General features: G+C 48.5%; 1 protein-coding gene across 1 annotated transcript in view; it reads left to right on the top strand.

Moving 5' to 3' along the window:
- BSN (bassoon presynaptic cytomatrix protein) overlaps positions 1-27334 on the top strand; it is a 95433-nt gene that overhangs the window by 24640 nt on the left and 43459 nt on the right. Inside the window, 1 exon segment of the mRNA XM_030501027.1 lies at positions 25031-25813. Within this exon segment, the coding sequence (XP_030356887.1) occupies positions 25031-25813 (783 nt within the window).

Raw genomic sequence — 27334 nt, 5'->3', positions numbered from 1 at the left:
TGCTGGGTAATTAGGGGATAATTGTGATAATGTGAGTTTTAATGAGATGGGGAGGTAAATTAGTTAAAGGGAAGTGGTAGATCACTAGAGAGGTTCAGTCTCTGTTGCTGAGATCCCAGAACATTTGGTTGAGATCTACATACGCAAAATTGTCCTGAAGTCAAAGGACTCAACAGCAGGAGGGGAGCAGAGTGCTTGCTGGCAACCCCAAGGTGTTGAGCATCTTAGACCCTGACTCGTTCCAGGTGATGTTTTGGTGGCAGATGAGTTTCAGACAGCGTTCTACTCGATGGCAGGAGAGAAGTGTGAAGTCATGCACAAGATGATGCCTTGCTGGGAGAGCATTTTGTGGGATGTGTGAGATGGATGCACAGGGTTCCTGGGGGTTGGATCCAGCAGCAGTGGTGAGCTGGGGGTGCTGGGGTGTCGGGCTCCCTGTGCCAATCCGTCAGGTCGGAGACCTCCACACAGGGTGGGAAGTGACGTGGATAGTTTTTGCAGCTGTTAAGAGCCAAACCATGGCTATTCCTGTTCTTGGGCTTACTAACAGAAACTTTAAGCCAGGCTTTGGAAAGCCACTGTGCCATTCCAGTGTGTGAGAAAATAGGATTTGGGCATTGAAGTCCCTGGATTCCCACATTTCATTGCCAGTAGCTGTTTCTGGTAAGCACACAATACTTACTCCTAATACTAGGCATAGTGGTTCCTAAACACCATTGTCTGAGCAAGACCCCAGCCTTCCAGTCCCTTTTCCCGGTGGAAGGGGAGCTGGGATAGATGATACCACTGGGTATAGAAAGACGCAATTAGCTGGGTACTGCCTGTACCCCTGTAAAGAGGTATTTGCCCCTATGAAGATCGGTATGAGGTCTCAGATCTTATAAAGGGCCCTGAGGCGGAAATTCAGGCTCCTGCAGAGAAATGCCATGGTCACTTTTCTGTTTCGCTTTTAGATTTGCCACACTTTTAGATTTTTGTTGTTGTCCAAGCATTGCATTGAAGGTTGACCATCTACTCTGAATAGCATCAGTTAAACAGCAAACAAACAAACAGAAATGCACCAATTGCTTGGTTTGCTGCTCAGCCTGGACCTTGTCTCCTCTGCCTTGCCCAAGAGCTTTCCCGTAGCGGGCTCTATCCCGAGTCTCTCTTCCAGATGTCCAAGTTAAAATGTGTGTGTGCACAGAGTTTCTGCATAGCATCTCTAGGTCTCTATGAAATGTGATTGACTGCAGAGCATTTCCAAACATCAAATCATAAAAAATGGGACCTGGAATGAAGAACGATGTGGGGGTTTTTTTTTGTTTCTTCAGAGTTTAATATGCATTTCAGCAGCAAGTAACCTTAGGACTTGTAAGTAGGTCACTGAGGGAGCTGGGCATGAAAACAGTCGTCCAAGAGAAGCATTTGCAGCTCATGTTGGCAGCTTGTGTGATGGGCTGAGTGGGGGAGTAGTGGTGGTTCTGCCTTGTTGAAGTGTGACTTGCTTTCTGCAGCAGTTACTTGTGCTGCTATTCCAGAGCCACATGGAAAGGTGTCTGAAGCAGTCTGGTGGTGTTAGAAAGGGTTAATGGGAGGCGGCTCAGAGGTTGATCTCTTTCTTGATGGTAGGAGTTGGGTTGGAAAGGACCTCCAGAGGTTGCCTGGTCCAACCTCCACTCAAAGCAGAGATCAGGTGAGGGGGCTCTGGTCTTTATCCAGTGGGTCTCAAACTCCCAAGGACAGATGTGCTGGTCCCATCTGCTTGACTGTCCTTGAAGGGAATAAAACACCCACCCAGTGTGGTCCCTCCAACCCTGCAGATGCTGCAGGGTGGCTGATGATTGCTGATGAGGCCATTCGTGGGGTTGTATTTTCCATTTGCATTTCTTTATGAATATATTTCCATGTGAATAGTTGATGTTTCTACTTTGTGTCACAGTAGATATGGATTTGTAGCTTATCTTTCTGCTCTCAAGGCTCTTAGCAGGATTAAATTTCTTTAGAAAATGTGATAGTTTTGACAACCAAACCCAAGAAAACCAAAATTGCGTTTTACTTGGTACATCCTTTCCTGCACAATCTGTGGGGCTGCCAGGAACTGCATGTGTGGTGAGGTGGGAACTCCACTACTTGTTTGGTCTGATGATTTCTGAAACCATTTTAAGAGCCTGGCTTTGAAAATAAAGTGCTTATGTAAAGTTGATGTGTCTTTTGTATCTATATGCATATAAGCTATAAAATAGCTTATATATATCTCTATGTATTAATAAAATAAGAACAGACTTGGTGTATGAGCTGTAGTCCATCATGTTCCATCCTGCCACTTACAGTACCAAGAGCAGATTCTTCAGAGGAGGGTTAACTATATCTCCTAACAGAACACCTTAACTTGATAATAACCTTCTCCTCAGAAGCACGTACGTTCCTTTGAAATACTATTTCTTTCTTTATTTTATACCTTTTTGTGTAGCTTGATGGCCATTTTGTCTTAAAGGTGAGTAATGAATTTCCATCATGACGAAGCGGTTGGCCTCTGTGATATCTTGAGTTGATCGCTTGCTGAGAGGAAAAATACCTATCTATTTTGGGGTTTTTATTTGCTGTCTTTTTGTTCCTTTGAGCACCAGCTCATTCTTGTTTCACAAGACTGGGCAAACAGCAGCTCCTGTCTGCTGTTGGTGTCACTCAATATTTTACATGTAGACAATCATATTCTCCCCTCTGTTCATCTCCATGCTCTGAAATAACCACTGCCATTGTTTTCAATTTGGTCGCGTGCTGGCGTGCCCGTTGTCTCGTTCATTCACTTATTCCTGAAGGTCGGTGCTCTTGCCATAGACAGTTATTTTAAGCAAGGGGAAATGCGAAGCAGGGAGCTGTGATGGCACCGTTAAAGACAAGGAGTTCTGAAATAGCGTGGTAAAATGTAACAGTTTGCTTACGCTCCTCATGTAGAAAATAGCTTTTTGAATGGAGATGAGTTATTTTAAATGCGATATTGCAGCCCTCTGTTCTAGTAGGATTTTTAATTTCTCATTAAAACTTTTTCCTAGTTTCCCCCTGTGTTGTCTTTGAAGGTTTTTTTGGGCAGCTTGTTCTGCAGGACCGTACCAGCAATGCTGTTGTCTCCTCGGGGGGGAATAGCTCGGTTTCAAGCCAGTACAATACGTTTAGAAAATCCTTTTTTTATACATCTTTCACTTTGTAATGCCACTCCTGTGGCTTTCGCCTGACTGATCCTGCAGCATGTTCATCTGATTGGATTTGCTCTGTTTGGTATCATAAGGAGTAACCTGCAGGCATCCTTTCTGTGTCTCTGGGGTTTTGAAGTGCCACTGCACACTGCTAATTTGATAAATTAATTTCTTCTTCAGTGGTCCTTTAAAATTTGTTGGGTTTCTTTTAAGTTGTTTCTTCCCCATCCAAAGTGCTGAACTGAGAAAATGTAGAGCTTGGGTTTGATTTTAATCGAGAGCAGTGGCTCAGCATTAAAAGACGTGCTTTAGTTAGTGCTGTAATGAAGCTCAAAATGTCTGGCTGCTGCACGGGTTTGGGATTTAGAAAATCTTTGTGTTCTTCCTTACGTTTCTATTGTACTTTTTTTTCAACTGGAAATCGTGTTCATCCAATGCAGTTTCATAAGCATCCAGATGCACACAATAGATGGTTGTTTTTTTTTTTTTTCCCCTACCCTGGATAAAAGGAGCATATTTATACATGTATGTTCTTCCCCAAATTACTTTCTTTTTGAAGCCCCTGCTTTTGTCTCTGAGCCATTTTGAATGTATTCACTCTATTTATGACTGTATGAAGTGGTGATACTTGATAAACTTCAGTTCTTTCTCACGTTTTTAGCTCTACTTGGGAAGATTGAAGAGATTCTTTGTACTTCTTGCATTATGAATATAGTGTAATATGAAATATTTAAAGTATTTCAGAATAAATCTGTTCCCTACGTGCTCTGTGCCATGTAAATTCATCGCTAACCTTTGATCACAGACCTTCAGCAAGTGAAACATGAGAAGTCCCAGGGAGGATTAAAAACTTGCTGGTTGGTTTCCCAACAGTGGTCAGGGTCATTTGTCAGGAGAGTAAAACCTCTCAGCAGCTCCTGAGTTATCAGTGGAAGGAGATATCCAAAAAAATCACTTAAACTTTTGAAGTAAATGTTTAAATTGAATCGTATTAATGGAAAATAGACTATTAGCTGACGAGATGAGAATGAAATGGTGTAAGTATGAATGTACAGTCTAGGGCTGTAGTTATACTATCATAATGTAACACTAGGTGGTTTTCTGCTCAACAGTGTAAGAAAATTTGGGTAAAGAGGAGCAAAGAAGAAGGAGTTGGGGGAAGCAGAAGGATGACAAGTGCTCAGCAGAGCATCTCTGGAGGTAGGAGCAAAGCTTGTTGGTGCTGGAGGGATGGCCTTGGTCCAAAGCCTTCCCCAGCCCAGCTCCACCAGCGGGAGTGGTGCCTGCCCACAGTATCGCCTCATTTGTTTAACAAATGACTTAAACCAAAACAAAACCAACAACAAAACAAACCCCCAAAAAACCCATCACAAAACTCCCTGAATGTCACAGAAGTTGTGACAGTGTTCATGTGCTGCTTTTCCTAAGAGCCCCTTTCTCATTTGGTTCATTGTCTCGGTTTTGTACCTTGCAGCATACTGGTGTCCAATTTTCAGTAAAACATGTTGGTTTTGTGAATTAAAGGCACAATCTGAAATATTTGTGGTTCAGGAGGCTTTGGCTTGACCAGTGACCACAGGTTCAGTGGCCCTTCAAGCAAAGGGCTGCACTTAGCAGTGCCAGGGGTGTTATTAGTTCTACACTGAAACAATGACTGTTATTAATAGCAGTAAATCCCCAGTCTCTTCCTCTCATCTATCTTGTCTCCTGCCTGTCATTCTTCGAACATCTCAACATTTACAGGTCTCTGATGCCCACTGCATTGGCCAAATCCCCTTTGGCATCAGTGGTTTTACCCTGGGGTCTCAGAAATGCTGAAACAATTTGATGGGAGCATGACTGTCATTTACGTTTCTGTAATTTCTGTGGCTTGAAGCCATTATTTTACAATAGGCTGTGCTCTAACACGCTGCCCTGTTGTTCTCCTGGTTGTTAATGTGGTGGCTTCTGGAACTCTGGCTGTGTCCAGCGAGCTCTGGGGGCACCAAAGGGTGAGCACTAGAGGGCTGGATAAAAAGGGTATCTACTTGCCGATAGATAACTAACCATTATTTTTATGAGAGATTAAATCTCCCCTGCCTGTCTCTGCCTTTTTAAACAACTGGAGTGGTCCTCCTCCTTCCTGGCTCTTCAGTGAGGAGATGCAGGGCGATGCTGGCATGGCATCTCCTAAATTTCCAAGTTTTCTTTCAGTGCGTCAGCTCCGTGTTTGATTTAGCTCATTGCAATGGCAGTGATGGCAGAGGAGGAGCTGCGAGGTCACATTTACATGGTCTCTTCTCAACAAGGTTTCCTCCTGCCCTTGGGACCTCGCTGGCTATTCATTTTCCCACCTGTGAGGCAGCCTGCATCCTCAGCTGTTGGCATACGTGCAGCACTGCACTTCCAAAGTGCATCATTGTGCTCATGCAGAAACGTGAGGCTGCATTTAGAGATTATAGTTCCCCTTCCCCTTAAAGAATGGGTGTTGGGTCTGGAAAATGCTGGATCTTAAAAAGCAGATCCTGAACTGTTTAAAAATAAGTTTTTCTTTGGTCTGGCTTTCCCGGGGTTCAACCAGGGGTTGATTTCACTGGGTTGATTTCAACCCCAGTGTCGTGCTTGCGGTGGCTGTGGCTGAGGAGTGGGTCGCTGGGGAGGTAAGGCTATAGGGCTGGCTCTGTAAGCAGCAGTCCTCCCTTCTGTGCACCTTTAAGCAAGTTCAGGAGCAGATTTTTCCTTCTGTGATAAGCTCAAAACCCAGACACCCTCGGGCAGGCAGGATTTGTGTGCTGCTGTGGTGTTAGACAGCTTTTTGCGTGCGTACGCGGTAAGGTTACACCCTCTATCGTGTTGCTGAGTCAAGTTGCCTGTTTCAGAATGATTTCTCTTTTGAGATCATCCTCCTTCATGATACAGCTGTAAAAATAAATCTGTCATTAGCGTGACATTGCAGATCCGGGAGAAATTTTCCATTGGATCAGGCGGTGTGAGAGGAGAGAAATGTGAGTTTCATTCCAATTTGTTTGGTTTTAGCAGAGCTCCAGCCAGCAGTGACCTGTATGCACAGTGTGTGATGCTGTTTGCAGGAGCCTGGGGCTCATCGTGGCTGTTGCCTTCTCATAAGGATGCAGCAATTTAGGCTGCATCTGCCCCGAGAAGCACCCACCCATGCAGGGATGCTTGGCCCTGGTGCTTGGGTCAGTATCTGCAGCATGGGCTGGCTGGGACCAGCGCTTGCTGGGGATGTGCCCACCTGAAGAAGCCCTACAGCTCTCTTCAGCAGCACCTCGTGAGCCAGGCACTGAAAATATGCTCTTGTGATTGCAGTGAATATCCTGTATTTTTTTATGGTGAGAAAACATTGATAGGAACCTGGAATTTATCACCCTGGACCAACAGGTTGTGTGTGTATTTCCCACATTTTAGCCCTTTCTCACCATTGCCCTTCACTTTTTAATCCCCTTATTCCTACACCAAGTATCCCAGCCTCATTGCATCCTGTATCTGCAGTGTTGCAGTGAAGGATGCTTCTGTTACCCATTGGTTGGACTTTTTTTTTCTGCTCTATCTTTTTTTTAATGGGGTGATTAGCACTGAATAAAGCAACTAATACGAAGCTGGAGAGTAGTATTCTTGTACTTGCTGAGGCTTTCAACATATAGATGACTCATTTGCCTTTCTGGCCCCTGCTGCAGCCCGAACAGGGGCTTCTTCCAGCCGCCTGGAGCATCGTGTGATTGTCTGTTCAGCAGATCACAATTTAAGTTAGAGCCAACACAAGAAAAAGCAGCTCATGAGTAATTCTGGCTGTTCCTCCCAATGTGCCGCCTTTTGCTGCGCTCTGCGTAGATGATTCAAATAATGCAAAACTCTCTTGTATAAAATGTCAAAAGATATCTTGGCTAAATGGTTCCTGGTGACTAATGGGGCTGGTGCTGCTCATGTGCCTCCGATGAGCCGCAGCAGCAGGGACTTGGCTGTGGGGACACAGAAGGGTCCATAGTGACATGTTAAATTGTTTGGAGGGGACAGGAGAGTGTGGTTTTCCCCTCCACTGGAGTGGTGCTGCAGGGCAGAGGGATAATAAAAGCAACTGCAAGTAAAGATGAATATTCCTGAGAGGTGGGAAGTGGCCTGCTTCCTTCTTGGCATCTTGTCACTTGATAAATATCAAGCCCAGCAAGCTGCACGCGCTGAGCCACCACCGCCCTGCGTCGTCCTTCCCTTGGTACATTAAGTTACGGCAAGCTGTTTGCTTGGACGAGATATGGATTTCCTCTGGCTTTCAGCTCACACATCACTTTGCCGTTAAAAAGAAAAGCAAGCCGAGGACTGGAAACAGCTGACAAGCTCTCCAAAGCAGAGCAGGGTACCAAGTCAGTGGGTCCCCGTGTGTTTGAAAGCTTCGTTGTGTCTGTTGCTTGCTTTCAGTTCCCTCCTCTGGACATCCCCAGGCAGGGGAATAAGATCATTTGCAGCCTGTGGTGGTGGATGGAGCTATTTTACTCACACAGATGCTGCTTAAGGTTTTCCCACGTGAAATCTCACACGTGGTTGAGTGTCCCTCTGCATCCTGCTCACTGCACTCAAAATATCCCAGAGAGCAGCAACTGCACAGGGCTTTACAGCCCTCATTGGTACAGTCTCGTTTGCAGTGTGTGCTTGGTGGTAAAATGTTGTGCTGCCTTTGGGGAGTGCTTAGGAGGAAACTTCCAGCGCTTTCAGTGCCTCGACGGGGATTGAGTTAATCCCAGCTGAATTAGTTCCTATTCACTATCTTTCTCCAAGCAGCAGAGAGCGGGGTGGTTGTAATGGGGCGGGTGTCAGATGCTCCCCAGTAGCAGCCACTCTGCACTCCCTGTGGCCTCAGTGGGCCGTGTCTCTGGTGTGGTAGAAGGTGTCCAGCTGGAGAGCCCTGGCACAGGAGATGCTGTGCTGTGGCTCTTCCAACCCAGGCTGGTAATGACATACAGGGTCCATCTGGTTCTTAAAGATAGCAGTGCTTGGCAGAGGTGATGGCATCCTGGCAGTGTCTCTTTTGCTCCGAATTTCAGCTGATCACTATTGATGCTTCTAGAGCTGCATGGGCTCCCATCACCAGAAACCAGCTTGCTTCTTCCTAACCCTGTCTCTTATGTGTCTCTTGGCCATGGTCATGTTTACGTACTATGAAGGGATTTACACAGTGTGGCAGACTGAAAAGCATCAGAGATTTCTGAAAACAGCCCTTTGAATGCAGTGAGGTGTTTGTGGGACAGCAGTTCGCACCTGCAGATGTGTTCCTCACCACCTTAACCCAAGCTCGTACCGCCTTGCTCCTGGATCTTGCCCTGCTGTCGTACCCAGCTCCTCATCTCGGAGGTGTAATATGCAGCCATGCTCCTGGGCAGCCTGATCTGAAGGGAGATGGTGCTAATTGGACTATGAAAACTGGTTATTTTAACTCTGCTAGAAATGCTTTATCTAGGCTGTAAACCTCCTGAGCAAGGACAGCCGAAGGGTGGGATGTTTCAGTTCTGGATTTAGTTCACGTTGTAAACAGGCTGTGCTGTTGCCTTGGCTTTCTGCTCCAGGTGAAATCAAAGCTAAGTTGTTGGAATGGCTCAACAGGGAAATCCAGAGAGTGAAATGTGGTTGTAATGGGATGGGAGTAGACTATGCAGCAGGTCTGTTTGTCAAAACAGGTTAAGGCATGGACATAACATGGCAGTAAACCAGCTGGAAGTCAGTTTTGAAGACTGAGGGGCCAGTGTGTCCCTTCCCTTCCTCCTTCACACCCTGCCCAGCTCATCTCCTGCATCTTAATCGAGCCCCAACTGCTTGTGCAGCAGCCCTGCTGCTAGATCGCAGCTCACAAAAAACCCCCAAGATGGGAAGAAGACTTAACAATGACTTCTGTCTCCCTCCCCACCTGCACTGTCACCTCCTTGCTCTGTCCAAGCCATAGTGTTAGACTGGCCAGACCTCTGAGTTGGACGCCTGCATGGAAGAGACCTGAGTGATGGGCAGGAAAGATGTGCCCATCAGTGTTATGGAGTAGAAGTTTTGGTGCCCTCCTCCCTCCAGCTGCCCTTTCCCCCTTCGAACGAGCACGACACAGTATTCCCGTTGCAGGGAGACAGAAGCACAAACACTGGGGCTCATGTTCAGCAGAGCCTAGATAATTCTGAATCATCCACTATCCTTATCAGAGCACTACAGACAGCGCCTGCATCGCTCACAGCACAGGCCAGCGGAGCTGTGGCAGCACTCTGCCCGTTTTAATTGCCACAAGCAGGCAGCTATTTGAAGCCCTGTCCCCAAAGAGCAAACGAGCTTGTCACTGCGTGTAACTCAGCAAGAAACGTGGGCTGAGCACGCGTTCCCGTCCTGCTGAGGATGCAGATGTATAGGGGTGCACATATAATGCATCAACCAGGTGGGCATTCCAGAGTGGGGGCACTGCTAGGCTTGGCTCTAGGAATGGGAACTGCCATTGGGATTTTAGTTTGGGGTTTTTTCTCCTCTCTCTTCATTGCGGAGTACCCTGATGCCTAAAGACAGCGGCTGGGGGGAGCTGGAAAGGCTGTGTCCCTGCAATTCCTCGGGTGTGAGGTTCTTCCAAAACCACCTTCACCATGGCTCTGGGCTGCACACTGGTTCTGCTCAGCCGCTCCTGTGCTCACAGATGTACTATGTCTCTTTCCCAGGAGACATCCCATGTTTCTCCTGATCTCCTGCAAGGCACTGCTCGCTACTCCTTCCCCCCATGTGAATGTGATGCCCAGTAGATAAAATACCAGGTCTAGTGGAAAGGTCTGGCTAAAAACTATTGGTCTGTGCTAAAGTTACCCTTTGGAACCTATGGAAGAGTTGGATTACCTGAATTTCTGGATTCCTCAGAACTAATGAGCATACTTACTGTGGGGAGAGGCTTGTCCTTGAGCACGCCTGCCCCTGTTTTGCCCCAGTGGGCAGTGCATGCTCTACACATTGCACAACCTTTTGAGCTTTGAGAAAAGCAAATACCCTTGTGTTTGATGGACCACAGTGTGCTAATGCAGGGCCAGCAGTGCTGGGGCAGGGGGGTGACCCCCCGCAAGGTGAAGCCCAGTTAAACTGAGCCTTCGTGTAGTCCTCAGCAACCTGCCCAAGGGGCCTTTGGCAGAATGGGGAGTGAATCCTGATTTGGGGGTTTTGGAGTCCCGAGTCAGTGCTGAGATGCTGGGCCAGGCCAGCTAATGCCCTGAAATTAGTTTGTACAAACTCTACCTTATGTTCTGACCTGCCATATTAATTTTCCAGATGATATGATTGTGGCTTTCAAATTGGAGAGAGCTTTGAGAAATATCACCAAACAGGCATGCTGCTGCTGCCATCTGTCTTTGAGCTGCTTCTGGGATCCCATTACTTGCTCTCAGCAGACAATTGTTATTGCTTTATTGAATTAGGAAGAAGAAAAGCCAGCGACTTCTGAAATAGCTGTTTTCCATAACTAATTCCAGGTGCTAAATTCTCTCACCTGATTTGTTGAGACCTGGGGGATGTGTTGAAATAATGCTTTATGCAGCTCCTGGGTGTGAAGTTTTTACAGGTTTGCCCAGAAAAGTCCCATGATCTGATAGTTTTGAAGGACATGTCATTGGGAGGGCTCTGAACAGCTCCAGCACCACTGCATCAAGTGATCTCAAAGCCATGCCACCCCAACCAGGAGCCAACATTGGGCACTAGGTTCCTTTCTGTAAAAAGTGAAGGCTTCACTGCCCTTCCTGATGGTTTTGGCCAGCTCAAGCTGTTGTCCCAAATCCCCCTTCTTCTCCAGCTGACCCCTTTTCCCATGTCCTCCAGCTGCAGGCACTAGCCCCATGCTACCCAGCCTGCATCCCACCGGGAAGCAAAGGTCTCAGCACAGCAAGTCCCTCTCCCTGGGCAGCTGGGTTGCTGTGCGCTGATGAGCAGCATCCCCGAGGTGATGTTGACTATGTACAGTGTGGCATTTTGCATCCCAATGCCTGCTTCTCCTCCTTGTCTTTCTCTGCAGAGTGCCAGGAGCCAGCCCTGCCAGGCACAAGGATTAACACCAGCAGACAGGGCTGTGGGCAGGTAAAAGCTTATGGGAAGGTGGTATTTGTTGGGATGTAAAATGTTTCCCCCCCGGTGCACGGATCCTGCTGCTTCCACCTTCCTGGCCAACCCGTTCCTTACTTGCCCGATTTAAGGCAATTTGGGTCTGATTGCTCGCAGTCAGCATTGCTCTCACCGTTCAGCTGGAGGTTTTGATGCACACCGCTTGAAAATCAGAGGTGAGACCTCTCCAGCTGAACACCCAAAAATGGAGGCAGCAGAAATTGCTTCTGCCACCTTGCCTGTAAAAAATGCCCTGTGGATCCAAGTCAGTCCTGTGGTAATTACACTGGGTTTGCAGCCAGGGCACAGTGACAAGATTTATTGTTTCTCTCCAAAAGTGGTTTCTAATTAGCATTGGAGCAAATCAGCTTGAACTGTGCAGTTTGCTCCTCTATAGTTTCTTTCCTGTCTGGTTGGACACGGAGTGGTGCCATTCCCGGTGCACTGCATTGCCTGTCACCCAGTCCAGTGTGCTCCTTGGCTGCAGCACGGGTGGATGAGACCATGCATGGAGGTGCTGGGCACATTCAGCACCTACAGATGATGTGTTGAGCTCTAGGGCTTGAGTAAGAAATGCTTTAATAGAAACTGTGCCCCTTTCCAGAAGCATCCTGCCAGAGGCAAAGGATGGCTTCCCGGAGGTGGCTGGCTGTCACAGCTGTGGTACTTTAATCAAAAATACACAATTTACAAGTAAGAGAAGGTTGTTTTTTGGGTTTTTTTTTTCTCTTTGCCTGACAAGTTAATTTGAGATTTCATTAAACACTGGTGCACTCCTGCACACCGAGCTGTCGGCTTTGATGGCGTGGACGGATGCCCTTGCCGAGGAGCTCTTAAACACTTTGCTCAAACAAGCAACCTGATTTATTCCTCTCATAATTATTGCTTGGGTTGCATGGCACTACTGTGTGCAATGCATCTCCATCTCTCTTTCCATCTTCTCTTTGCAGCCACCGGTGCCAGAAACGCTGCTGTAGCTCAGTGGTGGGAGTGCTCTCTTGGGAAGGGAGTTGCTCCTGATGGTCTGTGGGGTGCATATCAACATGTGGGCAGTAAGGAGCTAAGGGCGACATTGAAATAGTGGTTGATGGTGGTGTGTTTGCACAAAAAGCGTGTTTGTGAGGGAATTCTTGCATGGTGGGTTTGGGGGCGGGGGTTTGTGTTAGCAAAAAGCTGCTGCTGCTGTTTGCAGCTCCCAAAGAAAAGCTGAGCAGCCCCGAAAGGTGGAGGAAAGATTTCCTTCTGTGATATTTCTTTTAACTGAGCCATTGCTATTTGAATTTTTCTCTCTTCTGTAATGGTTTCTAGTTTTGCCATTGAGGATTTGGCCCCTCGTTTGAGCAGAACAAACGAGCTTTCATGCTAAGCTTGCCCAGGGTTTAAGTTGGGCTCAGGGGTCCTAGGCAGGTGGCTCTATGGGGATCCTTTGAGCCCCTCATCAGGAGGGCAGCAAAGAGCTCCCATAATTGTGTAACTTCATGTTTTGGCCTGTGTGATGATAGAAGATGCAGCCTCTTGAACATCAGGATTCTTTCTGATTAAGAGTGGCTCAGATCTCCATAGCAGTAACGACTGTAGGTCAGCAAGCAAAATACCATTATTTGAAGGACCAATATGAATCTTGCTTTGCAACTAGCATTTGTTTTTGAAGGCAAGGTGATTGCCATTGTAAACTGGCTTACAATTCTTAATCCCCTCCTTACAGGGCATATAATGGCTATAAAAACCCAATTAACAGTGATGTGGCTTTATGGGTATCTGTTCAAATTGTAATTGGTTGCAGAGTTTTGTGTTAGAATTGGTGTATTTTACTTAGTAGTTGATGACAACTTATGAGCTGGGTCCAGGTGCATTTGGATGAGAATAGGAATTCCAACACCGAAAGCCTATTCTAACTTATTAAAATAGGTAGCTGGTGACTGGACAGGCTGTTTCTGGTGTTTGTGGCCATACTTGTAAGCCTGTTTGAAGCATGAGGGGTACCCAAGCGGGTGTCTCCAGAAGAAGGTGAGACAGGAGGTGGGTCTAGGGGCAGGTGATCTGTAGACTCCATTGATGGGACTATGCAGGGCTGAGCTCCTTCCATAGCACATGGTCCTCCAAAGCTGCCTGAGCAGCTCCTAAAAATGCACAGAAACTGGACCTGGAAATGCAGAAAACCATTAATTGGGTCTGAAGGTCATGGAGGTGCCATGGAGGCCCAGGGAGGTCAAGACCAAGAGATCTGCGGCGCCAAGTTGGTGGCCAGTCACTTCTAGGAGGTATTTTGCACGTTGTGGTCTTGGTGCCAGGACATGCTCCCCTGGATGGATGCCTTCTGCAGGGAAGTTGGTGACAGGCTGTTTTTACTGGATAAAAGAGCTGCTGTTCAGTGTTCATGGTCTGTAGGGTGGCAAGTAATGGACTTAGACTGCAAGGAAGATTTAGGTTAGTATTTTGGGAACGTTTTCTAGCAGTGAGGGTGGTTAAGCCAAAGCCCCTTTATTCCCTCTTTTGCTGCCCACCCAGTAAATCCACAACTGATGGGGAGTTTTAAAGCCCAAATTAGACAAACATCTGTCAGCAGCGATGCAGGCTTGTTTGATCCTGCCTGGGGCAGAAGACAGAACCAAAGCCTTTTGGAGGCCATTACACAGCCCTCTCTTCTTGCTGCTGCAAGAGATCAGGGTGAAATCCTTTAATATGGGTTGGTTGGAACAAAGCAGCAGCACAAATAAAACTCAGATGTAGGAGCATCTTTTGGGAAGAGTTGGGAGCGGGGCAGGGAAGGGCAATGCTGCGTGCCCAGGCTGGAGGCAACCCACCCAGTGCCTCTCTTCTGCTTCTCAGAGAATCATAAAGATGTTCAAGGTTTATGATAGGGCCCCAAGCTCTATAGGAGAGCTTCTTGCATTCATCTGGGGTCACTGGAGCCCGGAGGTGATACCTGCCCCTCTCACTGGTGGATGTGTGGTGGGTACAACAGTTTTCCCAAGCAGTACTCAGTGCTGCGGTTCGTTACCCCTCTGCCGTGGGAAGGGGCTGCCCAGGATGGCTTTGTCATGGGTTTAGGATTAACCCTCCTTCTGGACATCTTTCGGGTCCCTCTCTCAGGTCTCTTCTATTCGAGCATGGCAAGTCCCTTCATCTCCCCAGCAGTCCTCCTTCCCTTGCCTCCTCCATAATGTTCTGAGTGCTGTCCCTCGTGATGGCCCCTGCAGGCCTCCATCCTCCAGTGCACTGCATCTTGCTGTGCTTCGCTGCAGCTCTTTAAGCTCAGTCACGACCATCTAATGGAATTCCTGGCTAAACCAGTACAGCCAGCTCCTGAGGAGGGGCTTGGGGGACACCCAGCAACGTCTGGACCATGAGCAGAAGAGGGTATGTGCTGTGCCTGTCCCCTCCCAGGTGCACATCCGAACTTTGTGCCTATGTAATTTGTTCGGTATTTATGACCTTTGAGCAACGCAATAACCCAGGTGAAGGTATGGGCTGTTGGAGTGATTCCAGGGATGTTTAGACCTGCTCCAGGCAGACTGTGCTGCAGCTCCTTCGATAACAAGCAGGGTGTCTCGGGATCATGGCATCTGCTTGCTTCCCCTTTGCCTCAGCCATAGATTTGTGCTTCATAGATTGTGTGGCTAGCTGGATTATAAATTATTCATGGCAGGGAATTTATCGTGTTTATCTGGAATAATTGAGCAATTAAGTCTGTTTAGGTATGTAAGAAGATTGTGCAATGGCTTGTCTATCTTCAGGCCTCAAATTCTGCAAGAGCATTTATTACATATTTAATCCAGAATAATAAAAAAGGCAGAAAATACGTTCTGCTTTGATGCATTGATCCACTCTGATATGTTCATTTGCAGAAGTTGTTCATTCCAGCGGCTTCACTCGTAAATGTGTATTGGCCCAGGATAAATGAGACCTAACTTGACTCCTTCTGTCTGGAGAAAATGTGAGGCCATAACACCAGGTCTGTGACTGTCTCTGAAAGTACTTTGGGCTATTTATGCTGGCTCTGGGGTTGTCTTTACTGTTCAAAAGCTTCTGTCCCAGACACTTGCTACTGGGTCAGAGGATCACGATCCTTTCCACCCTGACTGCTGCTGTACCAAACTGAGATATTGATGCTGTCAAGGTAATGCAGTGTTTGGAGTGTAAATGCACCTTCAAATATTCCAGCATGTTTAGTTTAGTCCCTGAGCTGCAGCCATTATCTCCTATTGCTGTAATTGTCCAGGAAGGTTCCCAAAGGAGCCAGAAACTTGCAGGCAAGGCTGCAGCAGGGACCACTCATAACTGAAAAAATGGGAGCTGTGCAGTAAATGAATTCTGTGTTACCAATAGCAAACTGGGCAAGTTTATTAAATAGACTGTTCTAAGTCTATTTATCAAGAGCAGCATATGCTCTTTATAGCATAATAGCTATATCACCTCTGTACATGGTGACCACATTGCACCCAGAGAAACCCCATGGCCTCATGCATTTCTCTGCTTTGGGCAGGAGGTACCACTGAGTGGAAAGTTTTGAGCTCCTCTGCTCCCTCCCAGGCTGCTGTTTTAGTGCTGCAGAAGACAATGAGTGAGCAGGACCGGAGGCTCCTGTTACTCTGGATGTCTGTCCTTCAGCAGCAGCAGAAGGCAAAGCAAGCCATTAGGCTTTCCTTGACCGAGAGGGCTGGTGTGGAAGTCCTGCATTAGGGAGCGGGAGTGGACCTGGGGCTGCACTTAGAGCGCATCAGCGTGCAGAGCTCGAGAGGTTAAAACCTGGGGTGAGCTCTTTGCCATCCTCCCTGACCAGGCCCAGGAGACAGCATCCTCTGAGCACGCACAGGCATCCAAACCTTTCATGCTCTCCTGCGGACAGGGAACAAAGGCTGTCTAAACAGGAGCTAGCGAGGCAGCAAATTGCACAAGAAACCTTCCCTAATGAACTGGAAGGACTTGTCCCTTCGCCTCAGGCAGTGGCACTGCTTAGCTAGGCAGCGCCTGCCTTTGGCGGGGGGACCCGTGCTCCTGGGGGAGCAGAGGAGCAGCGCTGGGTGAAGGTTTCCTCCTGCCCATCTGCTTCTCTCCGCCAGCAAGGGTGAGGAGTGAAGAAGGGGATGGTTGTGCTTACCGAGGAGCTAGCAGCTCAATCGCCGCCTTAGCCGTGGGGATGCTGCTGGGGGAGCACCGTCCTTCCTGCGTGTGATGGCACAGCAAGGTTAGTTGCAAAGCTGCTCAGCGTGCAGTTATATTCTTTGAATGTTTGCTTCATCTCTGCATGGTGTGGGCAAAGATCATCTGAACAGCAAGGCACAGGAGCTGGAGGTTGAGGGTCTGCAGAGCCTCATGTGGGTTAATGCCTCCTGAGGCCCTTTGGGAGAGGAGAAGACTTGCTCTAGCAGCCTTCCCTTGGTTTTGGGAGTGCTAACTAGAGAAAAGGAAGCTGGTTAAGGAGTGACTAATAGGATGAAATGGCACTGTCTGATTCCGCAGCTCGGTTCTCAGGACAAACGCGGTTTCCCATCTGTTATTTACAGTGCAGGAGATGAGTTTGGGGGTTGGTTCCTCTCGCTCGCCAGCAAGCGAGCAAGTTGATTATTTTCTGGCAAGTGTTAGCAGGATGATTGCTGATGGCTTCAGTGGCTTCCCCTTCTGGGCAGGAGTGCTAAGAACTGGGTTTTATTTGTATTGAGATGTTTGAAGATAAAGATGAGCATAAGGTGGCCTTTTTCAGAAGTGCCTCAGTGACCAATCCCCCTGTCAATTAAGTGCCAAAGCACTCCTAATTGCACAGTTCCTCTGGAGGCCTGGGTTCTCCTCAAACTGTACTTTAGATTTGGACCAGGAAGCCTCAGCCCACGCTGCCTGTGTGTTTGCATCCACCTCCTCTCCACCTGGATGCAGGCATGAATTTTGGTGATGTCTTGACATGCAGCCTGGCCACGGATACATGACAATTCCTGCACCCTGGACCGTTCATAGTCCTCCAGAGGTGCCTTAGGAGTCTTCATCTCCTGACGTTACCTGCTCCCCCCACATCACACCACGCTGCAGCCTCCCACAGGATGCTTTGCAGGCTTCTCATTTCATCTGCACGCAGGCTGCACACTGATCCCAACAGGGGCTGTTTTTCCTACCCTCAGCACGTGAGCTTCATGGCAAGCTGTCCCTGCGCTGCTGTAGGAGAAATCAGCGATAGTTCTGCTTTAAAAAACAAACCCCCAAACTTCAGGATAAGACATACATTTGTATTTGTTCTATGCTGCACCAGCCAGTGTGAGATGGTGTGGGAAGCCTTCTCCATGCGCTACCTTTAGATACTTCCATGCATCAGCAGCTCTTCCAGGATTTGCTGAGCTTTGCCTGCTCTCCTACAGCCATCCCCACCTCCTGCCTTCCCAGCAGTATCCCAGCTCCCCGCCACAGCTTGCTGTTCCCTCTGTTCTTTAGCCAAGGGCTGCCTTCTAGCACGGCCTCGTCTCTTGGATCAGGATGTCGCTTTAATTGCAGGGTACGTGGCTTTGGCAGGTTTCAGCATGACAATGTAAAAGGCAAGACGTGGTCCTGGAGGGCTCCCCTGGAGTGGATCCGGGATGCATGGAGGGGAAGGGACGTTTTGCTGACTGGCTGATTTTGGGAGACAGCGGTTCTTCATCTCGGGCAGAGCTGATGAATTGCAGACACATCAGGACACCCTCAGGCAGATCGCTGGCAGCTCTCACAGCTCTAGGGAGAGGCCAGGCTGGTGCAGTGTTCTTCCAGGATAAACCAGGAGCACCCATTAATGAAACCCTTCTTCATCCAGTCAGTGGTCTTGGCATCGAGCCTCTCCATTAGCCTGATTAACACAGTGCCTTCATTACCGATTCCAGCTTTGGTTATTCTTATATTCTTCTAGTTCTGGCTGTTCTGGTGCCTGCGAAAGGCAGAGGAGGGAGCTGTGACTGTGGCCTCGGGGTGGATCTGCTGCGGGTTGGCTCCAGGAGTGGTGGCTCTGGGGCTGGTGCCTGTTTGGGGCTCTCAAAGAGCTCCTGCCAAAGACTTGCTGTCTTCCTCTTCCCAAACATGTTGGGTTGGGGTTTTTTTTCAGGATTTCCAGTTTTGTAGAATATTAAATACACGTTTTGGGCAACTTGGAGAAATCCCATTCTCCTTTTCTCCTCTGATTTCCCATGAACTTGCCGCCTTGTTTTTCATCTAGTTGCACCCTGTTGCCTCACACCCGAGGAGGAGGATGGGTTGTATCTTCTGCTGAACAAAGCTGCTTTGCTTCATCCTGTTCAAAGTGGCCAACCTGTGGTGGGATTGACCACGCTTGACTCAAAATGTCTTGGGAGCTGTTCTTCACAGCCTGAAATAATCATTTATAACAAGTCAGATGGACTGTGCTCCTACAGTGCCCAGTGACCTCCTCTGATACAGGGTCGTATAGCTAGCATGGTCAGATGGCTTTGGCTGCAATCAGGTGTTGTAATTGGGTAGAGCTGGTGAGAAGCCATTTAGTCTCAAGTCTCCAAATTCTTAAATGTGGCCATCTAATGCTCTTCTACTTGGTTTTATTATTTTTGTGTAGTAGGATCACACATCCTGGGTGACCTCCAAATGGTACAAAATAACCAACCCTCAGCAAAGACAGAATTACCTTTCATTATAATCCTAAATTTTGGCTTGAAGAGATCTTGCCTGTTCGATTAAGAAGTCTTTCTGCTTACAGCTCATTTTAAAGCTTTCCCTGCCTTCTGCAAAGGCTGGACTTTATCCTTGAGATACTTTTAGGGCTGTATTTGTCTTACCTCAGGAGAACAAAACAACGTGCACATCACCAGCATTCCCTTGCATCTCCTGGTAACAAATCCAGGGGATGGGCTGTTTCCACATCGTTTCCTAAAATAGGTGGTGTCAGAATAGCTTCAGAAGAGTTATAAACTCAAGCTGTCTCTCTTGTTTCAGATGATTTTTAACTGGGTGCTTTTCTTGGGGGTTTTCTAGAGGGATCCTTAAGCTGCAGCACACAGGGATGCTTTTTGGTCCCCCACGTGTACTTGTGCAAAGCCCTGCTCTTCTCTACTGCATCCCTCTACAGAGCATCAGGATCTGATCCACCATGCATGTGCCCATCTATAATTCTTATTGGTGTTTAAATCTGCCCCGGGCACAGCCAGCATGTGCTGTGTATGCTCCTGCTACATTTGGTTTTTAGGGAAACGCTGACTGGAAACGTTTTCATTCCTAACAGGATTTGCAAATGGTCCATGCTCACAGCTGCAGGATGGCATTGAGAGAGGGAGGCACATCTGGCAGTGGTGACCCTGCAAATGCTGTGGGTTGCAGACCTGCCCATGGGCTGGGAAATAACAGGATTTGGGAAAGGGTTTAGAGGAATATTCTGGGATGTTGCAGGGGTCTGTGGTGGGAAAGGGTAAGGCTGATGGTCGTGGTTGCACTAGGCTGCATGCAGGGCTGGGTCAGGTATTGCATGTCAGTAAAGATAAGATTGTTCAAACTTTCAAAGCTCTTGAGATCAGTATGGGTATAAAATACCCTATAAATGAAAGGCCTGCAGACTTCACCTCCATCAGTCTTCTGCTGAGCCCAACAGCATGCGTATAATTTGCTTTAATGGTTAGAAACATCTGCTGTTAAAAGTGATGCTTAATATATTTGGCTTCCATTTCCAGTCATTAGTTCTTCTTATGCCTTTTTCTGCCTAATTAAGAACCTTTTAGTACCTGATATTGTTTCCACTGAATGTGCTGCTATATCGTAATCAAGTCACTTCTTAATCTTCTCTTTGATAAACGAAAAAGATCAACCTCTTTAATTCTCCCATTTCAGACATTTTCTGCATCCCTAGAATCACTTTTGCAGATCCGGTCTGTATCTCCCACAGTGTTTTACTAAATCTCCTTAAAATGTCGGTGTGAAAGTGCTGAGGGGTCTGGAAGGAGTCCCTTGGTGCTGGAAGAGGAGACAGAACCACCTCCTCACTACTACTCCAGCTCTGGGCTTCCCACATGGAGCAAGTGCAGGTTTGCCAGGCAGCAGAGGCTTGTCTTCATCGATATCTAGCATTTTACCAAAAATCTGCTGTGAGTGGTGTTAGCCATAGTGAGATGAAGACCTTAGTAGAAAGATATGTGAGCAGTGCTGAACCCTTTTTGTCTCCCAGATCAGCCAGGTAACTAGTCCAAAATCCATTTAACATATTCACTATTAATATTTTATAGTGGTTTTTTTTCTTTGGTCAGCATGTCATATGTGGTCAGAACACCTTTTGGACACTAAGGATATTGCTTCTGTGCATTACTAATATCAAATATGCAGAGAATAAACTCATGTTTGCTTGCCATGACCTATTTTGCTTAAAACCACATTGACTGGCATGTCCACGTGCCCTTCAGTTCTCTGCTGCATGAATCCAGCGGTGTCTTTCTGTCTTGGACAGATGTCTGGCTAACTCTCCCCTTCAGGCCATACCTTTGCCTTTTTGGATATTCAAGCAGACTCTTCCGGTCTTCTGAAATTTCCTCTTAAAAACAAACATCAGCACGCAGCAGTTTTCTTTGCTGTCTTGGATCTCTTGGATGCAAAATTATTCAGATCTGCCAAATTTAAATCTCTTCTGGTGCTGGTAGATGTTGTTGAATGTTCTTCTCGATTGCTAATAAGTTGGAAATGCTTCATCCTTGTAATGAGTGTTATCCTGCTTCTTCCCAAATGTTCAATGACAGTAATTACAGCACATCTGCCAGATCTGTCTCGTTAACAGCTTTACCACCTCCACCCAGTGATGGACCCTTGTCCTTTCTAGGATGGCCTTTGTCCCTACTGCCCTTGATCAATCCTTCCTACTGCTCCCCAAGAGACTTCTTCCTGAAGCTCCTTTGTTTTCATGTGGTTTAAACACTTCACAGCTTCTCATGTGCTGAGCTCTGGTATTTGCTGATTTTCTGTTTCTAATGGTGCTCTCTGTTTTGCAGAGCAGACACCTTCACTTTGAGCCAGCCTTGTCAGCCCTTCATTGAGGCATCAGCTTGCTTTCAGAACTATCATCCATGTCCCCATTTTCTTTGTATTTTTCAGTATTTCCCCCAGTCCCATTTCCTGGGGTGGAAGAGGATAGCATGCCAGCTTCAGACTATTCAAGAGAGCACAATTTTACCTCCCCTGATTTTAGAGTATAATGGTGTCTTCAGCATTCTCACCAGGTGAGCTGGAACTCCAGTTTTCAGTAATGTTGGGTTTTTCACTTCTCACCTATAGATGTTTCATTCTGCTGGTTACCCCAACTGTTAGCAGAGATGAAGTAGTAGTAGGGTAAATTATTCTTTCCATATTCTTGCCCCTACTTCTCTACTGTTTTCTGAGCATCTTCCCCCTGCATGATGAGTCTGAAGGCAAGAAGAGGAGTGTTCAGAGGACAGCAATGCCAGCCAAACGAATAGTTTAATCTATTTCTTTGTCTTATTTGCTCAGTTCTCCACCAAGTGAAAACTTTCAGGGGTTGGATTAGTAAAGATTTACACCCAGGCTTTTCCATCCTCCTTTCTCTTTCTTGGGGGAAGGATGTTTGGCAAGACGATTTGGCCCTTCCTCTTTACTGTCTTCCCTCTGGGATCCTTTAAGTCCTCTTTGATCTGTGTAATCCACACATTGTGTCATCAGTTGCATCAGCAGAGGCTGGTCAGGCAATTTGTGATAATCCCAACTAAATTTACATCTCAAATGCTTGCTCTGGGAGCGGGCTGCCCCACTGTTTCCCTGCAGCTTCCTCCTGTTCCTCAGGACAGGCGTTCTTCAGCAGTTGGTCAGCGAGTCACCAAGAGAAATTTGATGGTTCCTATCCCATCTGAAAGCCCCCTGACTTTTTTCTGAGTTGATCACGTAAGCTGAGTTTATTGTGGAAAGAGAGAAAGCTCCAATGATTATGTTGTTCCCCAGCCCTGAGCTCAGGAAGATCCTTGTGGGCTTGTCCATGAGCCATATTGTAGCTTGGGGACCTGGGCATGGTACCTGCCGGTGCCTAGGGAGCAGTTCTCCTGCACAAGCCTTGCCCAGGTGCAAAGCAGGGACACGGGGAGGGGGTGAACCAGCAGAGCTGGAGCTGTGAGCTGTTTGGTATTCACCACCAGCGCTTGCTTCTCGCTAAAGCTGGCAGACAGTCGAGGGCAATCAGTTGAATTCCCTCTATTTTGTTTGGTTGTTTGGAAGTTTATGCAGGAGAGCAGCAACGTATTTTTCCCGTTCCAGAAAATAAGTTAAATCTTGTGCCAGGCAACAATAAATACAGACAACACGAACCCAGGAGTGTGGAGCATGTCTTTTTCCACGTACTTTTTGGTCATGGTCCCTTAAAATCTAGATGCAAACAGCCCTGATGGAGGGTTTGGGAAGATCTCCTCTTGCCCCAGTTTCTACCTCACCGGAGGGTCTTGAAGTGTGAGTAAGGAGATTATGTGGAGAGGGAAGATTTGCATTTCTCAGATACTGGGAACTTTGTGGGGAAGGAGAACCTCAATAGAAAGGATTGGTTCTCCCTTAATTGGAGCTGATGGGGACGGCAGGCAAAGCTGATGGGATTCTGGGAGGTGTTCTGAAATAGAATAGTGGGAAGAAATTCCAGGGGGTGTGAAAGCAAAAATAACACGAGGCATTCTGTATGTCAGAAGAGAGACAGCAAGACCATAAGAAATTATAAAAACTAAAGCGCTATTTTCAGAAACTAAATATAATGTGTTTCGTTTGGAACAACTTGGAGAAACAGCGAAATAGCGCAGGATTGCTGGGGGAAAAGATGAGGCTGCTTTTCACCCAGCTCAGAGTGAAAATACTCGAGCAGAGGCTGGTGGGGATAGCGGCGTGGGAGCTCTGCAAGCACAGTACTGGCTGCAAAGAGCACAGAGCTGATGTGCAGCCAGGCTTGTAAGGCTTTGCTGGAGATGAAGAGGCAATGCGGAGCTCTCTGCAACCCAGTGAGCCCGCCTGTACTGGGCAGGGAGTGGGCAGGGGAGGTTTGCTCATGCACCCCTCTTTGATTTTAATCCATCTTTCCTAGTTGATCTGAATTTCCTCTGTTTCAAAAAGTTTATTATTTGAAGGCTTGGCTTTATGGGAGCCCTCCTGGGGAGGGGGGACCTATGAGGAGGGGTTAAGGGCACATCTGCCTCTATTATTGGGGACTTGCTGTCCTGTCCCATCGCAGGACCTGCCAAAACACCCAACTGCATCTCTGCAGTCAGCTCCTGTGAGCAGAAAAGGGTTAAAACATGCCTGTTGTTGCAGCATAGGGGGAAAACCCCCAGTAGCCAGGTTATGAATCGGTTGTGCACCACCCAAAAGCCCACACAGACCTGGAGAGATGGGGCTGGGTGAGGTGGTGGAGCAGTTAATGTCTCTTCGGGGGGGATTAAGCCGAGCCTTGGAGGTGATCCATAACTCTGGGATGAGGAGACAGCTCCTGAAATGAAAGGCAGGAAAATCCACGTCTCCTGCAGCTTGTGCTGGGACGTGCAGCCCCAGGAGAGCGCAGGGGCTGGGAGCTGTTGGGTGCTGCCTGTGCAGCCACCCATGCAGGCTCTGGGTAAACTTGTCATGGGTGCTGCTCCGGTTTTGGGGAGTACTCTGGTCATTTTTGCCACCCTAGTTGCTTGCCTCAGAGAAACCTTTTGCAGGCAGACCTGGCTGTGCTGCCGACTGTGCTATATATTAATATTTGCACGGGCGCTGAGCATCCTGGGGACTGCGGGTATGGGAAGGCTCACAGCTTTCATATGGCCTCTTTAATTAACTTAATTCAGACATTAGGGTGTGACAGGGAATGTCTCTCAAGGGGGGAAGTCTTTCATTTATCACCACTTAGCCAGGGAGCATTATAGTTTTCATTTGCATCCCAAAGTTCTTTGTGGTGAGAGTGGGAATTAACCATGTACTGCCCAGCAGCGCAGATGTGCCCTGCGAGGAGAACCTGCTCTCTGCTGTCCCTTAAGGGCTGCAGTGCCAAGTTTTTGTGTGGGCTATCACAACCACCAGACTGATTCCAGAAGAGCCATCTCTGCTGGCCTTGGGGAAGCACCAGGCATCTCTTAGTGGGGTTTCCTCTGGGAAGTGCCTGGCAACAGCAGGCAGCGTGCGTGTGCTGGGGAGCATTGCAGTTGTATGCGTGCGTGATAGCAGCATCTCTCTGTACACCTGCACTGGACCTCCTGCCAGCCCTCTGCTCCTGTCTGAGGGGCCCTGTCTGTTTTCTGGTCATTGTTGCCAAGTGACCAGACACTTGCTCTGGTCGCCAAGTGGTGCCCAGAGAAGCTGTGGCTGCCCCATCCCTGGCAGTGTTCAAGGCCAGGTTGGACACAGGGGCTTGGAGCAACCTGCTCTAGTGGAAGGTGTCCCTGCCCGTGGCAGGGGGTTGGAACTGGATGAGCTTTAAGGTTCTTTCCAATCCAAATCAATCTGTGATTTGATGGAGTGGGAGGAAAAATAAATGGGCTTTAGGGAGGTGGTGGGGCCAGGAGCGCAGAGCCCCATTGCTAGCAGGAGCTTTACAGCAGAAGCCTTGGAAGCAAACCAACACTAATTAAAGCTTGCTTTTGCACTGGCATGTTGTGCCATGGGTACCTGTGACAGATGGGGTCTGTTCACCCTGACTGCGAGATGCTTTCTGTGGAGAACATGGTACCAAAATGATTTTCAGGGGTTGCTGCTTGTTCCTGTATCTACACGGGGCTTGTTTGGGGGAAGCTAGGGGTGTGCTGGGCCTGCCTGCTGCTCACAGCCCGTGTCCTCTCCTTGTTTCACAGGTGAAGGAATGGTTGTGCTTGAACTGCCAGATGCAGCGTGCGCTGGGGATGGACATGACCACTGCTCCTCGCTCCAAGAGCCAGCAGCAGCTGCACTCTCCTTCGCCGTCCCCATCCCACTCCCCAGCCAAGCACCCGCCGCCCTCGGCTGCTGATAAGACCCCGCCGGCTGCCCGCACCCTGCCGCCAGAGCCACCCAAACCTCACCCCACCACGCCACAGAGGGACCCGCATGGCCAAGGCCAGCCAAAACCTCAGGAGGCGGCCAGGTCCTCCCCACAGCATCAGCAAGCCAAGCCTTCCCCCTCTGAGCAGAGAAAGGCTACGGGAGACACAGGCGCAAAGCCTGCTGCCCCGACCCCCGGCGCTGGAGCACAAGAGCAGCCCCAGGAGGGGCTCACAGGGAAGCTCTTTGGCTTCGGGGCTTCCCTCCTGACCCAGGCAAGCACACTCATGTCTGCCCAGCCAGAGGCCCCCGCTCCGAGTCAGCCATCTCCTGGCAAAGTGCCTCCAAAAATCGTCTTCAGCGATGCCAGCAAAGAAGCTGGTCCCAAAGCGCCGGGGGCACAGGGCCGTGCCGGGGCCGCGCCGGCCGCGAAGCCGGGCAAGCCGGAGCAGGGTGTCAAGCCAAAGGAAGTGCCGAAAGCAAAGGTCCTGTGCCCCCTGTGCAAGGTGGAGATCAATGTGGGCTCCGGCGAGCCCCCCAACTACAACACGTGCACAACCTGTCGGCAGCAGGTCTGCAACATGTGTGGCTTCAACCCCACGCCTCACCTGGTGGAGGTAAGGGGGCCGTGAGGGTGGGTGCATGCTGATCGGGGGGCAGTGCTTTTTCCTTGCTTAAAATGGAGAAAAGGTGGTGTGCTTTCCTTCAAAGGCTTAAAAAAGCCTTTAAGAAGCTGCTGAAGCCAAGACCTTCCTGGGGGAAGCCCTAAGGCTGGAGGCAGTGGTCTTCCACCTCTTGGCAAAGACATGGATTCCATAGGTGTGCACTGATTTCGTGCTGGTTTCATGCAAGGAGTAGAGCAAGGGGTGATTGTTGTTTGGGGCACCCCCAGCAGTGCCCACTGCTCCCCAAAAGTGTCCAAGGGTGAGGAAACAGAAACAGGTCATGTAGGTGCCAGAGTCGCCAACAAACTTCATCCTCCTGGTGCTGTGGTTGGAAGCCTTGGCCAGGCGTGGGACAAGGCTGGTGAAGGATGTTCTGCAGCTCCTGCATCCTCAGATGATGAGGGTGCAAGGGAAATGGTGCAGAGGGGGAGAGGGGGAGTGGTAGAACCTCAGCAAGAGGGTTTTGAATCAGCTGCAGGCACACAATAGCCCGTTGAGTTTGTTGCCCTGCTCCGTTGTGCAGGGGAATGGGCTGAGCAGAAGATGGATGTGGAGATGTCCACAATGCTGTTTGGATGTGAAATGGCTGGGTGTCTTGCAGCCTGCTGTGATGGAGTGCAAGGAGAGGAGATTGAGGTGGTCCACCCAGTCTCACCAACTGTAGTCAAAGAGGTCTCTGAATTGTTGTGGTGCCCACCCAGATCATCTTCCCAAGCACCAAAAAGGCACCGTAGCCAACTCTGGCCACCAATGCCTGGAGAGGAGAGTAGTACAACTGGGGCTCAGCTGGAGCATCCTCCTAGCCCTTCCACCTTGGTATCTAGGGAGGAAGATCTTCCAGATCCTTGGAGAAGGCTTCTGTTAAAGTCTAGACCCTCACCCCCTCCTCTACAGGTGGTTCAAGACCCTTATGAGAGGAGGCCTGGGTCTTTCTTCTGCAAGTGCTGCATCTCACAGCCAGTAAGACACAAACCCGGTATCATCAGCACATGGAAAAGTTAATAGGAACTTTAAATGACCAGAAGTAGTATTGCTAATCTTGGCTCCAGTCCATGGTGGATAATTACATTTTATGTCCCTAGCTCCTCCCTGCAGTTTCAATTACACCTGGTAATTTTCTCCTCTTCCTGAAGCTGCTGCTGTTCATGGTCACGTTCAGGGTGGAGCAGAGCCGCGCAGTGTGTGGAGGTGCAAACCCACCAGATGGCCACTCCTTGTACATAATGCTGTTTTCAACAGAAACACTCTGCTTGCTGCTCCTACCATTGCTTCCTTCCTACCCTGAGGGCTTGGGTGAGAAAAGAAGGTGTCCAGGTGTTTAGTCCCTTGGGTAGGGCTGAAGCCCATGTTGGTGTGCCCTTGGGCAATGATGTGTTTCCATGCTTCAGAAAGCTCATGGGTTGGTGAAATGGCTTTAATGTGCTCCCCTTGGAACCTGCCTGTTTAATTAAGTAGAGAATTAATTTGGGGTTG

Source organism: Strigops habroptila, chromosome 11 (genome assembly GCF_004027225.2).
Source record: "Strigops habroptila isolate Jane chromosome 11, bStrHab1.2.pri, whole genome shotgun sequence".
Classification (NCBI taxonomy): Eukaryota; Metazoa; Chordata; class Aves; order Psittaciformes; family Psittacidae; genus Strigops; species Strigops habroptila.
The sequence above is the reverse complement of the archived record's forward strand: the minus strand, read 5'-3'. Positions and strand labels throughout refer to the sequence as shown.